The following is an 18228-nucleotide window of genomic DNA, read 5'->3' on the forward strand; positions in this document are numbered from 1 at the left end:
AATTTCATGAAAATCATAAAAATAAACTGAAAACATAAAGGAATATGCTACTGTATTAAGGAATATTTACAAAGTTCATTTATGAACCAATTATTGTCACACTAAATGTAAATATAATATTACTAGATTTCCGCCCGCGGCTTCGCCCGCGTTTGCAAAGGAAAACCCGCATAGTTCCCGTTCGCGTGGGATTTCCGGGATAAAAACTATCCTATGTGTTAATCCAAGTTACCCTCTATATGTGTGCTAAATTTCATTGTAATCGGTTCAGTTGTTTTTACGTGAAAGAGTAACAAACAAACTTACAAACTTTCGCCTTTATAATATATATTAGATTAGATTAGATATTAGAATAGAATATTAGATGTATAGTATATGGTATTGTTGTCACAATAAATGTAAATGTGTATAGTATATCGTAAACTAGAATGTATAATGTAGGTACTAACATTGTAACTGTAAATTGTAACCAATGAATTGTTAATTTTGTAAACCAAAAAATGTAACATCTAACAACAGGAAAGTGTAAAAATACAAACACTGTTTTGAAGGAATCATTTATTTATTTACTTCATTACAATAAGTCACATAATAAATAAATAATTAAACATCTATATACGGCTAAAACACGTATTATTTATATGAAAACAATCACAAGCACTTTTGATCGAGTTATTTCCATTGTACCTTTTCCTTATTTTATCGAAATTTTGGCATCAGAACAAGTGATAACTGCGTTAAAAACAACCGACTTCAAACTTGCACTTGCAACATTTACAAATACAGACAAAAATGCTCATAAAATAAAAACTACTGGGCCTATCCGAATAAAATTTTTATGGGACCAATTCGACACCATCCCGCATCGAACAAAAAAAGAATCACGTAAATCGGTTCAGGAACCTCGGAGTAGTCGGTGTCCTCCTTTTTTTGAAGTCGGTTAAAAAAAAATTTTTTTTTGTCCATTAACGTTCGCACAAAAACCTAAAAGGTACCTATGAAAAACCAAACTATACTTATACAAATACCCTGCTTTCCTCGATTAAAAGTGCTCACGATAACATCAGATCTTTTAACCTATTTAAATATACATCGAAATTTGTGACAGTAAGATTTTTATTTGCACATAATATTTTCAATAGGTACTTAGTATTCACTAATGTGGCGAAGAATAGCATTTTTTGTTATTTTTTTTTTAATTTGCTAATACAATTTAGGTCTTAACATCTTGAGCCAATGTTAAACAATATTAAAAACGTTTGGATTTGAATATTTTTGCCATTCAATTAATAATAAAAAAAACTACTCATTTATAAAAAAAAATATGAGAAATAAAAAAGTCGACCTAGCCACATTACAATAAGGTCGAAATTCGCTAACACTACTGAGTCAACTCTATCTAGCCCAAATTTCAATATAAAATAACATAGGTAATAATTTTTTTAGCACATTCTAATATTTTTAATTATAACCAAAAATTTTCCATATTTCAAACTATACCTAACACTTAGCACATTGCATTAGCTAACTTAATAGACATCAAAAATTCGCTATTAATACTAACACCACAACATATTTTATTTGTATGAATAAAACGGGCAAAATTTATTACATTTAAAATGAATATTAGCTAAATTATAATTATGTTCAACCAAAATACGCAATAGTATTTCAAAACAAAATGTACGAAAAAAAAATGTATCTTCGAATTAACTTCGAAATAAGTTTAAATATAAAAACAAAAAGTATACCCGTCTTACTCGCACACATACATAAAATAACGACAACATAAAATAATAGTTAAGAATAAATGAACGCAGTTTGTCCTATGGCAAAGAAAGCCGGGTGATTACAATGTATTTTCGGTCTTTTCAAGTGTTTTACTTGAAACTGGCATTGAGTTTCATATACGTTAAACTAATTTTGTTTAATGTTGAGTTCACAATGATAATTTTTTATGAATAATATGAACGACTTTTTAAAATAAGGTATTTTTCAATCAAGATTTTGACTTTCACATAACTAGTCCTTTTCAGCTATGATGATTCCTGTGACACTTCATCGTGTTCCGAATTACGTATTTTATGTTTAAAACGGCAAAATAATTTTAGTGCATAATATTTTTATTTTATGGCGGCATTATTACCAAAAATATAAAAATGAAACATCTTAAGCTTATAAATCAAAAACAGTATTGTTTAGTTTAATATAATGAAAAATAAAATAAAATAACACAAAAATATAATACCTACGCAATTCGTGTACATGAAATGGATCGTTGAAAAATCATAGAGTTGGAAATCATATAATCGGCGCCCATCTTGTGATCGTTTGTCAATCGAGTCAATCGTCTGTACGAGTGCGTCAGCCTTATATAAAAATTGCATTTTTATATTGATACTTTACGTGATATTCTGTTAATGTTACTAATCGTTATTGTTGACTTTTTATTGCTGTTTTTTGCTAAGTTTCCTTAGTTAATTGATGGCGAAATGCCGAAACAACTAATTTTGGTACATTATTCAAATCGATTTCATTTCCATATAAAATATTATCGATTATCGGAAACAATTGATATGATTTCAGTACAGACATCTCTACACGTGTCAAAAATCGATGTGTCACAGAAATCATCATATGTGGAAAGGACTATAATGAATGCTACTGAAAACTCTAAAAATACATTGAAAAAATATTAGAATACAATACCGAGTATTATTAACACATAGTTTTATGTGGACGGTGGCAAATATAATAAATATTATATGTATAACAACATAATACCAATTATGTACTATATATAGTACAAGACATATGGAGGTAAATATAGGTCAAGGATTGAGAAATTTCACATAACTATGTTTTAAAATGATTATTACATTTATAGATTAACAAATAAATGTTTATTTGTTTTGAGGATGTACTTGTTGCAGTTTCTTTGTATTTATTTGAATACAAATTACTTTGAAATAAAATATGTACATAATATTTTATGAAAAATAAACAAAGCGCGGAAGCTTAACAACGTAATTAACGTAACATCACTAAATCAATCACAAAACTTAACAAAATAATTATTATTAGAATATTAAATTAGTTACAAAATATTGAAATTTATAACAAAATCGTAACGCAACGCAAGATAAAATTGTTAAATAACAATAATTTAACAAAATTGCGAATAAAATATTCTTTTAAATTCTGATTGCGTTCACTTTTTTACTAAAACAGACTTTAAAATCCATAGAGGTTTTTTGTCACGTCGATTTTTTATTTGTCTCTTGGGCGAAGGAAAAGTATTCGTACTGCCCAATCTTGTGTCAAAAATTTTAATAAGACTTTTTTAACAGAATTTCCGATTTAATTCAAATTGGTATTAAAAAACGTATAAATTTTTTAACTATTAAATTAATATACCATACGATATAATAAACCCGTAAATATACCTTATATGGGAAGATACAGAGAACAATTTGAAAACACGAGTTAATCTGCGTTTAATTTTTAGTTAAAAATAAATATGACGTTAGTTTTAATTCGTCACAAATCAATGTTGAGCATTTTAAATTCGGTACTACTATGAAACGTAAATAATTTATGGTATTAATTTTTTACGTTTGTATATTTCACATTATTTCTATTTTTGACGCGATACAGAAATATTAGATAGATTTCTATAAAGAACCCACCATTTTTACTCATGTTTTCAATTTGAATAATAGGATATTATATAAAAATAGTACAAATATCGAATGAAAAATATTTAGCACACAAAAGCAGTCGATATCAGTCTACATCATTGAAAGAAATGCAAAGATCCCTGTTTAAATCCAAAATAATACATTAGGATAAAAATTGGCGCCAATTTGAAAACGTATACAATTTTATACCGTTATTTCAACCAAAGAATTTTTCTTTATGTAATTTTGAGTTTGGAATGTGTCAAAATTTCATAAAAAGTCGAACTTTTCTTATGGAAAAATACCAAATAACGCGGTAAGGAATATTCCAAAACTTCCATTTAATTTAAACTGCAACTGCATTATTATAAGCGTCAATAAATTATACACGTATACAAGATACGATACATAATTTGTTAAAATTAATAAAGAATTATATTATATTAAAGAGAAAAAATGAATAAAATAAGCGTAAAAGAGCGAAAAAGAAACGAGACCTTTATTATTTATTACTAATAATAATGTAACATTCAATAAAATATAGTTCGAGAAAATTTCCTAACAACCACTAGGACACCCATAACTAAACATAGACTAAAACTATTCCACAGATAACAAATACAATTACGAACAAGCAAGCATCTTTAATCTATGGTATTTTTATTTTCTATTATAGCAATACTAAGACGTATAGATCAAAATGGAGGTAAAATCTATACACGTGAATTGTGTTTCGTTTACCGTTATTATATTAAAAATCTGTTTTTGAAGTGAAACTTCCTTAGGCGCGTTAGTAGTAAAATTTCAAGGTCGCGTCATGGCAATACCGTCACGTCACGGTGTCAACGATTTTGGTAATTTTGAATCTTGCCAAAGAAGTTTCACTTCTGACACGTGTGCTCGGCACACACGCTCTTTTTTCTAAATATGAAGTATTTATTGTGCCTATAGATAGTAAACGATTGCACAATAGGGGACTAGATCAAAAATTTGCTGTTTTTATAAACAGTAGTAGATAATCAACTCGAGAGTAGTTTCACATAACCGTTTGTATTATAATTAATATTTATTCGATTTAATTACTGAGCATTTTAAAAATAATTATTATAACTAAAGTTTAACAGTTAGGTAAAAAAACCTTTCCAATAGAAGATGACGGGAAAATATTACGCCCATTATTAAAAAAAAAATACTTTTTCAGTAAATTTTTCTTTACGGCACAAATAAACAATACCTTAATTCTTATCGATTTCCTATATATTCACTTCTCTTCTCTACTGGTAGTATACCATAATTTTCTTCACACATTCTATCTTGCCCACGAATTGAACTAACCAAAATATTAAATAAATATTCACACTAAAAATGACTCAAAATCGGTTCGACCAGTCGAAATCTCCAAAATGATAAACCCAAAACAATATAGCCGAATTCCTCCTGCTTTTTGAAGTTATACTTCTTTTGGCGCGATGGAGAAACATGATGAGAGTGAATTTTTACGATGCGCGCGCACACCGACACCTAAATTTAACAGCATGAAGTTAGTTCTAGGTGGTATGAAAATTGATAACTATGTTCAAGTTGTATATTCTAGTATTTTTTTCCATACGCCAAAGAAGTATAGCTTCTAACGCGTGTACATAAGTACGCACACTCTTTTTTTTTGAAGTCGGTTAATCAATATCCAAATGTGAAACTACTCTCTCATATCCCACAAAATGATTATTACTTATGGGATCACATTCAGAATGTTCCGGTTCTCGAGCGACTCCTTTAGCGCGTAGAATAGTTGCAACTGCTGTTCCGGTTTCATGTTGTAGACCTGTATTTATTGAATCAGATTGTATTATATTATTAATGATTTAATTTGTAATTAAGGTTTGAAAATCTGTACTGTGATCGTATCGTATTTTTATTGTAACACTAGCTACTCCGCGCGGTTTCACCCCCGTGGCTCCACCCCTGTTGTTCGTAGCGTGATGATAATATATAGCCTATAACCTTCCTCGATAAATGGCCTATCCAACACCGAAAGAATTTTTCAAATCGGACCAATAGTTCCCGAGATTAGCGCGTTCAAACAAACAAACAAACTCTTCAGCTTTATAATATTAGTATAGATTTTGAATAGATAATTATAGATGAAGATAAGTCATGTTTGTTATATTTTTTTTGACGTGAAAACGTCTTATAATTCGATAGAGCCGGCTGCACGCACGAAAAAACATGAATCATGCGGCGTTACCTCGCTCTGACTCATCTGAGGCGTTCCATGTAAGGCTTGAAGTGCGAGCGAGAGCGCGGAACGAGCGACAAAGAAGCACAATCGGACGTTGTCACGTTCAACTATCGTCAGTAAACCGACTTTACAGAAAACTATTTTTTTTTTATATGTACAATAACATATCACATGATAAATACTTTGGATTACAAATGTGACAGATCATTTTAGTATACAGATATATAGGACACATTCGAACACGTTCGAAGTTCGTTTTAACAATTGTTTTCTTAGACCCCCCCCCTATTCTAATATAAAAATAACTTTGACTGTAACATAACAAATACTACTTACTGTAAAACACAATCGGCTTTTTAATCGGTTCCTCGGTTTGAAAATTAATATACATTACCTGTTGCAGCAATTTCTGCGGTGTAGCGGTACGAATGAAAGACGTTATATAGACGTTCACAAACGTGGCCATTAAGAACTGACAGTCGAAACGGTCCATGATACCTCCGTGACCGGGAATCACATCGCCAAAGTCCTGTAAAAAGATAAAAATTTCAAGATCGCATCATGACAATACCGTCACGTCATGGAGTAAGGCGACGACTATGGATTTTACGGTATATAATAATTTATCGACTTATTCTTTGTTATATTAATTTAGGTTTTGGATGTGATCAATATTATGGAATGTTTGGTAAACGTTGTTAATTCGCGTTGTGAACTAATTTATTATTTTGTTAGAGGAGTAAAGAGAATCACCCCACCACTTTATCGTAGTCAAAAGCATACGTTGAAATAATGGTTATAAATATAAACAAAACTTCACACATAAATAGCTGTCAAAATTGGCCATAGACAATAGAAAAAAAAAACATAAAACCTACCATGCAGTTCTTCTATCTATTTGAACTTATACTAGAGTTTATGTGATCTTATCCTATAGGAAACAAATAAAACAATATTATACCTTGATCTTGAAAGCCCGTTTGAAGCCAGACGCAAAGAATCCTCCGAAGGGTCCAATCACTGATGAGAAGATGCTGAGAGCCAGCGAGTGGATCATGAACGGGTACATGGTTATCTTTTCACGGCCCATCTAAAATTTATATAGATAATTTAAATGAAAAATTCGTTTAAAATGTACAATATTGAATAAAAGATTAACTATTAAAAGAAAAGTTTTAGAAGATAAGTCTTGTCATTTTGAAAAAAAAAAGCTTCCTGATAATATAACCATATTGTTGTTAATTTTTACCATAGTATTGTTGCCGGCATGAAAGTTGACAAGTTTTTAGCGCAGCGTAGCTTGCGCGTGTAAAATTTTAATTATATTTAACTTCATACAGATTCAGAAAATTATACCTTCATACGCTATATTCCCCTGAATATTTTTTTCGTCCATATGAGTTAAGTTTTGTTATGCCAAAGTATGTTAATAAAAACCCTTTACTAGAAAAAGACGAGAAAAAATCCTTTAAATTATTCCCATTTAAACACCCATAAAATACTCACAATCTTAACCAGCGGCAACAGAAACTGGGGCGGCGTGTATTCCTGCAACCGGAACAACGTCGACGGTTCGCAGTCCATCGTCATGCGGCCTAGAGATTCCGAGTATTCGATGGGACACACTAAATACGGGTATTGGGACATCAGGTAGGCTAGCTGAAATAATATAATATGATTATTTGTATTTTTGAATTTATTATAACGTAACTATATAAAAATTAAATTTAAAAGTTAATTATCGTAGGTAGTACGTTAGGTGAAGTAATCGATGGGGCACACTAGGTACAGGTAATGAGACTTAAAGTCAGTTTTAAAATATATAATATATTTATATTATTTGTTCTTGGGTCTGGGTGTTATTATCTATATATGTATTTATTGAATACTAGCTTTCCGCCCGCGGCTTCACCCGCGTTTTCAAAGAAAAACCCGTTCCCGTAGGATTTCCGGGATAAAACCTATCCTATGTCCTTTCTCGGGTATCAAAATATCTCTATACCAAATTTCATGCAAATTGGTTCAGTAGTTCAGGCGTGATTGAGTAACAGACAGACAGACAGACAGAGTTACTTTCGCATTTATAATATTAGTATGGATTATATTTATCGTCGCCTAGTACCCACAACACAAGCCTTAATTGAGCTTACTGTGGGACTAGGTCGATTTGTGTAATAATGTCCTATAATATTTATTTATTTATTATATTTAATAATATGTATAATGCTAATCACTGCATATTTTATATAGATGAATACCTTTACAACCATGAAAATAAGTATCAAGAGGGAATAACTATAAACACGTATGACCGTATCCTCGAAAATAAACTATACTAAATAAAATAGAAATTATTTTTTTATGCACCAAAATACTAAACTGATATATACTTAAGCTCAATAAAATAAAAACAAATCAGTAATTATTTATGCACTAAAATACCAATAATAAAACTCACCACAAGTCCAAAAAGAACAGTGGAGAAACCACCACCAATGAAACCCTCCCAGGTCTTCTTAGGGCTGAGCTTGATCAATGGCGTCTTGCCGAAGAAGAAGCCGAATATGTACGCCATGACGTCATTGCAAATAATCATAGACACTGGCACTATGAACCAGATGAGACCTGAAATAAAAGACAATTTAGTTAGTCAACTAAAATTATACTTTAACGATTGTCTGGTAGAGATCGCTACCTAGGGATAAGGCCGCCTTTTGCTTATTTTGGATGTATTGTTTACTTTTCATCATTCGTTCATACATTCACAATATTTAAAGCTCTATGGACTATGACACTTTCCATTGAGTATCGTTAGCTCTTAAAAGTTATAGGAACATAATAATGTAGGTTCTGTCCATATAAAAAGTAAAATGATTTATGACAAGCATAATATAATATACTCTATTCTAGAATATTAGCTATTTTATATGAAATACATTTAATTATTATTTCAAACATTATCTTATGCATTTGAAATCAAGGACAAAATATTATGTACTCGCTAATAAAATGTATTTTAAACGCACTGCTACACTTAATATTTTTTATGTTCATAATAAAACTGGTTCCATGATAATAAACTTTTTAGATTTTAGCTACATTTATATGGTTCCTTATGTGTATTTTAAATACAAGGAGCTTAATATAAGAAAGAATGTTCAACATTTCGGTGATTTCGTGAAATCTCTGATATCCTCATGTCCCTACGACATGCCACATACAAAGGTAGTTTATACTCGTAAATCGTAATAGGAAAAATAAACATTTTTCAATGAACTGTTGATGTTTTGTATTATCTGTGGCATTTGACACATTATCTCTTTCACCTTAATACGTTTTTAATCTGTAACAATTTCTTTAGTAATTTGTGTTACCTACCATACTATCGAAACTAATTAATGTTATAACTTTAACGATAACAGTCGTCATGTGTGTATAGTATAGTGTATAGTTGTATACTGTATAGCAACAAAATCATAATTTAAATACAATCGCGATTGTAAACAATGTAGGTTACCTGTTGTGTATATTTCTACACTTTGTTTGAATAAAAAGCAAGAGGTTAATAAGATTATCAAAGCCGACCAATGAACAGTTCAATACTATGCGTAAAACACCTATCTTATTATTATTGAAAAAAAAATTTAAGCGAACTGGATGATAAAGTGTAATATTATCTAAAACCTAATTTTTAAGGATACACATTTTTAAATGCCGTCTAGAATAGAACCAATAATTTAATTTTTATGAGAACTAACATCATTGTACTGTAGCAAGCAGTGCCGTCTTTAGGATCAACGAGGCTATGGGCCAAGGTACTGGCTGGGGCCTATGTAAGGGATGGAAAATCCTTAAATTTTAACTTTATCATTTTTCAGTTTACAATAACGCAATAGGCTAAATCGTAACCCCGTCTGATTTGATATTTTTCTTATTAAGTCTTATTATGTTATAAAATTTGTTGTTGTATATCGAAAATTTTCAGAATTGTGGGGCCCCTGCCTACCTCGGGGCCTCGGGCCAGGGCCCTGCGGGCCCTGCCTTAAAGACGGCACTGGTAGCAAGTACCTAAATAAATCAAAAACACCTGTATCGGTAAAACTGAAATTCATCAAACTGTTTACGCTATACCAGGTACATTATTAGGTACATACCATCACTCTAAATTCTGATACAGTCTGCTAAATTCCACCAGACTAGAAAAACTTTTCTAACTAGAATTTTTCGATAAGTATTCAAATCTATTATAGAAATATACCATTTATTGAATAATAATTCGAACGCAGTAATAATTCGTCCCGCGTTACAGTAATTACCTAAATGGAAAATTAACGGGTAATTGGGTAATTGCACTTCATTTGAATAAATTGAGATAAAGAATTAAAAATATATACTCACATTTATTTTCAGTCTTATTTTTATCGAATACTCATTTCTTACACAGTTACCTACATATTATGTTTTGGATGGTGTTCTTGTCAAGATTTTATTATTAATAAACACTTATATAAATAGCAGGTTATTATTATAATCATTATCTTATATATAAAAATGAATCGCAAAATGTGTTGGTAAGCGCATAGCTCGAGAACGGCTGAACCGATTTCGATAATTCTTTTTTTATTATATTCCTTGAAGTACGAGGATGGTTCTTATGTAGAGAAAACGTAAATATGTACCACGGGCGAAGCCGGGGCGGACCGCTAGTTGTTTATAAATGTCTGAGCAAAAATTAAACTCTAGTCAAAAGATTAATTTACCTATATTTCGTTCCTCGTAAAAAAGTTTATATTTCGAAAGAGTTACATATTTGCAACGATAGTCATATTATTGGACATAGCGTGAGAATATAAATTATGGCTTATAGCCTTCCTCGATAAATGGACTATCTAACACCGAAATAATTTTCCAAATCGGACCAGAAGTTCCTGAGATTAGCGCGTTCAAACAAACAAACATTACTGCATATCACTGTTTATTATTATGATTCAATCAATATATTTTTTTAATAAGCTATCATGATATAAGTTATCACTTATTTAGATTAAATCAAAATCTACCAGTCACTTAATAGGTCAAGCGGCAACACACGCACTTTTCCGTTCATATAATTCTGTATTAATATATCTTAAATTTAATCTCATAATCTTTCAAATTAAATTAAATAAAATTGGTTATAAGATCTTAAAAATTAAAATAAAGGCTAAAATTATCTTCAAAGGCGAAAACTATTCACAAAATATTGAAAACTCCAGCTGTACATTCCAGTTCACTTCATTTTGAGCGACCTTAATAACGTGTAGTTCATTGAAAAATATACCATATTTTCATAGCATAAAGAATCAAATCCTTTGTTACGATCGATACATAAAAAGAGGAACATACTATACCAGAGCGATATATTAGGTATAATGTCTAATAATAACCTATTGTTACAGAGTAAGGCGACCACGAGCCATGAATGAACCTGTTATGATATATGATAATACAATGTAAAGAAACATTATTTTTTATACGCTAATTAAATCAAGACGTGGAATGTTCATTGCAATGCAAAATAAAAAACTATGACACTTATAACTTCGTCATAAAGCTTGATTCAGTAATGCCTAAGCGATATGATTAACATAAAATGTTTCCTTTACTAGGTGTTAATTATAAATAAAGGATTAAAAAATCCTTTATTATAAATTTATAATGAAGAAAAAGCTAATTAAGGAACCATTAAAGAATTAATGGACCCCGACTTCCTATATTCAAAATTCAGTTAAAACGCAATGACTATTTATTTACGTTCAAGCTTCAAAACAATTTAGGTCTCGCTTACACCCGAATAGTTACTACACCGTCAAAAAAGACCATTTGAAATGAAAAAAATCGATGATTGTTACTGTATTTGTGCCTTTTCGATTTCATTCTCCCGTTTGAGATTCGACAAGCAGTGTAACACATTTTTGAACGTTTTTTTCCTGTTATATTATCTGGATTCATCTGTGTGTGAGTAACACAAATAGCAAAACATAAACAGACGGATTTAGGTTCTATACTCAGGAGGGATACCAAAATAAAAGTCAGCCTTGCTAAATCTGTATGATTGATACAACTTACTTCAAAATGCAAAATCAATCATCAAAACCAATGTTAAGAAAATCTTCGTAAATCCTTCGCTTTGATACACTAGGGGACTAGGGATTATAATTTGATGAATTTATAACTGTCTTAGCAATATTTCCAGAGCTTATTATAGAATATCGTTCATAGGTCAAGGCGAACACCTTCCGCCCATATTGCCAACGTCACGTGCGATTTTTCGTTTCATTTATTCTTGTAATGTAAACAAAAGAGGATTTCAAAGGCGCGAACAGTAATAGGATAAGTTATAATCGCATTAGACTAAAAATAGCGTGTCGTCGTGAATACTGTTACTAAGTTTATCATCATTGCGGATTTTATGTTAGAATCTAGCACATAATTTACTTAAAAGCATTTTGATTCGAAAGTACATACTTACATAATAGATGTTAATAATGACGGCAAAATGCTTAAAAATAACTGACATCAATTCTGTTCCTCTGTTTGGGACAACACCTGTTATCAGGTGTTGTCTCAAACACAGCACTTATATTTCAAAATAAAAAATAAACGATAAAAATTTCTAAAACAACTAAATTCTCAATAACCTTTTCTTTATTCATGTTTCCTTTGTTGTATTCCAATATAGAACATAATGTTCATTGGCCCAGTTTATAGGACAAAGGCTTCCCGCCCATGTCATTTGCGCTGCGACGTAACTGGGTTCGTTAGATATTATCAAGTCGATAGAAACACTTTGTATGAATATTGTCATACATTTCAGACACTATTACGGTTTTGTTTTGACGTGAAAAGAACCCGTATCAGATGCAATTAAAAGTTAATTAAAAAATTTACATTTAAGTATAGTCATAATTATGTACAAGGAAATTTTACTTGTAAGCAAGTAAAAATACTTACTGAAAAACTCAATAAAACAGTTTCTTGGAAAAAGTAGTCAACAAAAATAAAAAGGTAAATCTACTTAAAAATTATTTTGTCAAGTCACTCGTATCAAGATTATTTACGATAATATTACGATAACCGCGTAACTATTTATTAGCTCATAATTTCTAAAAATAATAATCATACACAAATCCATGAGTAATAAACTGCACTCACCTTCGAATATATTCTGTATGATGAGGTAGCTTTGAGTCACGACGATCAGCAACGCAACATGAGTCCAGGCGAAAAGAGAGAATTGTCTCATATAGTATCGCTTCACAAGCGACAGAACGAACCATACGAAGCCAACACAGTACAAGCTGAAGGAGATAAAGCGATGGTAGGTGACCAGAAAACGGAGGTAATCCTGTAACAATGGATTTTCATTCGAATGTCATTGTTAAACAAAATATATAGTAGTGGACGCAGATATGAACCTTGTGCCACCCCAACTAAAAATTCACTGTTATTACAGCGAGAGTATGATTGATAAGATAACGTAAGCATCTCAAGTGGTTAATACCTGCACTTACAATCCTTTCCGTGTTTATTGAATCAAGTAAACTAAAAAAAAAAAATTTTGATCATTCTATTCGAATGTAAAAAGATAAATAGGTAGGTCAATAGTTTGTTTTATATGTGCTATTTTTATCTCAGCTCTTATTATCGCTTATCTATGGATGCAAAGTTAGCCAATATTTTCAGATACAATATGTTGCTATTATGGGTTTTTACGTAACAATGTATTTTATCCAAAGAGATACATAGCTATAAGATCCGACTAAAATGTGATTAAAAAACCTAAGACATATATCAAACGTAATTTATTATCACAAACTCAATATGTTGACAAATAGATATTTGTCTACACAAAATTTACATAAGTAAACTTTATATCAGTACCGGTAAAATAAATTAACATAAATTGTTTTGTAAGACATTTTTCTAGTAGTAATGAATTTAATTATGTCACACAAACAAGATAATACTCCGTTATCCTATATGCTGGTTAATGGGATAATAATAGGGACATAATGACTAAGTAAATTGTAACAAGTCAATTTATTGCATGTTATTTATAGCAAACTAGATCTTGAAATGTATTTTTTATTATTTTGCGATAATATAACATAGGTATATTATGTAATGTGAGTTGAGTTTATGTACTTTGTTAGTATTTATATGTTTATTAATGGTATCAGGTTTCTTTCGAACATATACATAATTTGGTATTATTAACTTCTTGGTCAAGGTTAATTTGAGATTTAATATTGAATAATCGATTAAGATTATTCAATATTAAAAATATAAATCGGCGATAGCCAATATCGATAAATACCTATATTTACTATATTTATGATGTCATAGATGTGTTGACAATGAAACTAAAGGCCTCTAAGGGCCATGTAGAGTATGTAACTATTAAAAATAATTAAACTGAAGGTTACGTTTCTCAATCCCGCAAAATTTCCAAATCGAGTTCAATGAGATAACTTTTTATAGTGCTTAATCTTGTCACTTGGGCGTCAAAATCGATCGCGTAAGTACTCTACGCGTTCTCAGCTGACCCATTTCTTTAGATTAGATTTATATGAGGCGATAGATTCGGTTATTAAATCAGCTTAACAAAAATAAGCCGATAAAAATAATTTTCCAAGTACCTAAGCATGATTCATTTTCATAAAGAAAACAGTTTGTTTAGTGCCATTAAAATATGAGACACAAAGTAAATTACGAAAATCCATTACGTAAATGACAGCAGGTAGCGAAATATAAAGTGGTACTTCAGCATTATTAAATCGATATAAAACTAATGATATTATATTTTAGCGTATTAAGAAAACAAATGTGAGTGACCTAAAAATTTTGTTGACCTTTGCAACGTGGTTCGATACTAATTACTAATTAGTGATGATAAATTAATCTAGATGTGTTTTAAAGGTAAATACAATTATGTAATATTGAATATTGTTTTGATTTTTATGTCATTGAAATGGAAAAGTATTCCGTTTTAGTTTTTTGATTATCATTATTAGATATTTTTAGAGGAAACACGGAAACAACATAGGCAAGGCAGAAGCAATATATTTTCTCTGTTTATAATGTTTATTCTGTTAGTGTAAACCGTAGAAGTAAATCGAGTTTGAGTGTTAAAAATTAACCTTTTTTATACCTGTGACTTGTGAAAGTTAAAATAAAAAAAAACATACAGACAAAATGTCTGCACACAATTATCAATATTTTTCGTAATAGGTACTAGGTGAATATGATATCGGTCAAAGTAAAGCTTATCTCTTATAAAATTCGTACGATATTTGAGATAGAGATAATCTGTCTGAATATTATAAGTTACACTTTTAAATAAAACGCTTAACCAATATTAAAAATTTAACACTTTTGTTACCACCATGTTACAGTTTATTAAAAATATATAATTTCTTAATAATTTCCACCAGCACCAGCAGCTACTAGAACTATTAGACCTTTATTATTACTTAATTAACAAAAAAGTTGAAAAAAATGTAAAAAAAAAATTATATAACAACTAAGTATATTTTTTACGTTGATTTTATTATCTATATCTATACATATATAATAAATCTGTAGAAAGGTCAATTCTGTACATTTAAAATATTGAAAAAATAAATAGCAGGGGGTGTTATTGGATCGATACCAAACCCAAATATGTAATTTAATTTATATTTTTGTCTGTCTGTCTGTCTGTATGTTCAGGCATCACGTGAAAACTAACGGTTCGATTTCGATGAAACTTGGTATAATTATACCTTATTATCCTGGGCGTAAAATAAGACTATATATACTTTTTATCCTGGAAAAATACGCAGAAAAAAACTAATCTTAATTTTTCAGTTTTATCCATAGACGTTGTTCTGTAGAACCGCGAACACACGTTGCGTATTATTATAGGCCTAGCCGTATTTGGGTCCAATAGATATTTATAAGATGTCATTGTCAGAGTTACTCAAAATGGAGAAATAAACCATCCACGCGAAGGCCGACATCCGCGCGGACGGAGTCGCGGGTGGAAGCTAGTAGTAGGTGCAACAAAGTTCACAAGGTCAGTAGTGATGAATTAAATATCAGGCATCAGGAATAACATTGTATTAATGAGGCTTATTACAAAATTGGATTAGTATGTAGATATGTGTACATTTATTTCTTTTGCCGTAACTTTGATTATATTATTTGATTTGATTATGTGGAAGGAAAGATAAAAAAAATATGTTGATATAAAATTTTAAACATGCTTGAGGCAAATTTTTTTTTTTTTTTTAAGAACAGAGCAGAAAGACGCGCGTTGAAATTCTGCCGCATGAAGAAATTTTTCTTTTTTTTCGATCAATATTTTTTATATTGATCAAAAGAAGAAAAAAAACATATGAACAATCAAATATAACCCCTTATATTAATATAGCTTAGATAAAAATAAAAAAAAACTCACAGTTCTATTAATAACAACACCAAAGTAGTCGATCAGGTTCTCGCCATAGAAGAAGTAGTTAGACGTCAGCAGGAAGTACCAGGAGAGGGAACGGAACCACGGCAGGCCGTGCACTCGATACACAGCATAACCAATATTGATTATTTCTTCAAAGCATTTCACTTGCACGCAGAGTACCTGGTTAAGTAAATAAACTTATGAATTCAGTGATTTTTTCCCCTGTTGTGTTCTTATATTTCATTTTTACATAAATATTATGTACTTGTCTGTGTGGTGTTCTATAAAATATGTTTTAAGAGCCTAGACCACAATGTAATTTGATTCCTTTATATAAAACCAGCAGGAAATATGTATCAATAAGATATCATATAGTTTACAGGATGTTGTAGTTTAGATTTATTTTTATAGATCAACTAGCGGTCCGCTCCAGCTTCGCCCGTAGTACGTATTTACGTTTTCTCTACATAAGAACCATCCTCGTACTTCAAGGAATATAATAAAAAAAGAATTATTGAAATCAGTTCAGCCGTTCTCAAGTTATGCGCTTTTTTAACACACATTTTGCGATTAATTTTTAAATTATAGATAAGAAAATCTCACTCTATTCTCTTAAACTTGAAAGATTCTAATAGGAGAACCCAGATTTTTAAAACAACAATCAAAATATTGTACATACTTTAAAATACACAACTTATGTACTTTAACATCTACTTTTAAATATTTATTAAAACTATTATGTACAGGTACTGGCCAATAATATTCAACAGCAAACATTATCACAGTAAGTGTTATGTATAAATCATAAATCATACTTAATGCAGGTAGGTATATTACTGTGTATTATACTAATAAATTCATGTAATGTTAATGAATCTAGAACCTGTTTTCTATTATTATATGCTTGGCTACATTATTTTGGTTGAACTATTTAGTATAAAATACTACAAGTAGGTTGTATAAAATACTACAATTTAGTTATTAAAAAATTGTGATTTTAAAGAGAACTTACCGTTATCATCAAAGCCAGAGGACCCCCATAGATAAGTAGACAAAACCCACCAATCATCAACCAAGTAAAAATGCCTCGAATTACCCAGTTTCTCCATCTGTATTAAATTACATAAATTAAACATAGTAACAACTAAGTACAAAATAAATATATAAAATTCACAATTAGACTACACAAACAAATATCTACAGGTAGCGAGATTTTTATCAATTAATTTATGAAATAAGCATGATTTTGTTTGGCATAATAAAACAATTTATGTAAGATTACCGCGTAGATAGACCCGAGAGCGCAGAGTCTAGAATTTCAGGTGTTTTATCGGTTCCTTGTGGTAAATTCTTCGCCATTTCATCCACATATTTCTCCTCTAAAACCTTTTCTTCCTCCGAGTCAACCTAATGAATAACAAAAGTTTAGAATTTCGACATTCCTCACTCATACTGGTTATACACAAATATTACGGAATAAATACATGGTCAGATTCTCCTGCCGTCTCCACTTTTTCGTTTCCGTCGCCATCCCCACGGCGATGTCGCACTTCACTCATTTTGTAAAATATAACTTATCTAGTCACTCAAATTCAAGAAATCACTTCAGATAAATAAATAATTCAGAACACTATTTGCCGAAACAATGTTCGACTTCGATCATTGATGTTTTCCTTTTGAAGCAAATTGTCAAACGAAAAATCAATAACACTTCGAAATTGTATTGCCAGTATTAAAAATAAATGGCGTTGGCTCGAAAATAACGTGAACGCAAACTCATAAATATTGTTCTTTGCATTAATTTAAGCAATAAAACTCAGATAAAATAT

At 30.4% G+C, this 18228-nt stretch overlaps 1 protein-coding gene across 1 annotated transcript; it reads right to left on the reverse strand.

Moving 5' to 3' along the window:
* Positions 1–4154: 4154 nt before the first annotated feature.
* Positions 4155–18067, reverse strand: LOC123692490 (phosphatidate cytidylyltransferase, photoreceptor-specific). Its single transcript, XM_045637246.1, has 10 exons — positions 17884–18067; positions 17682–17806; positions 17412–17508; positions 16403–16579; positions 13114–13306; positions 8378–8544; positions 7426–7578; positions 6881–7009; positions 6314–6448; positions 4155–5502 (listed from the first exon to the last, which is right to left on the reverse strand). Exons 1-10 carry the CDS (start codon positions 17956–17958, stop codon positions 5410–5412), a joined length of 1344 nt encoding a protein of 447 aa, XP_045493202.1. The 5' UTR covers positions 17959–18067; the 3' UTR covers positions 4155–5409.
* Between the last annotated feature and the right edge of the window lie 161 nt (positions 18068–18228).

Source organism: Colias croceus, chromosome 6 (assembly GCF_905220415.1).
Source record: "Colias croceus chromosome 6, ilColCroc2.1".
Taxonomy (NCBI): Eukaryota; Metazoa; Arthropoda; class Insecta; order Lepidoptera; family Pieridae; genus Colias; species Colias croceus.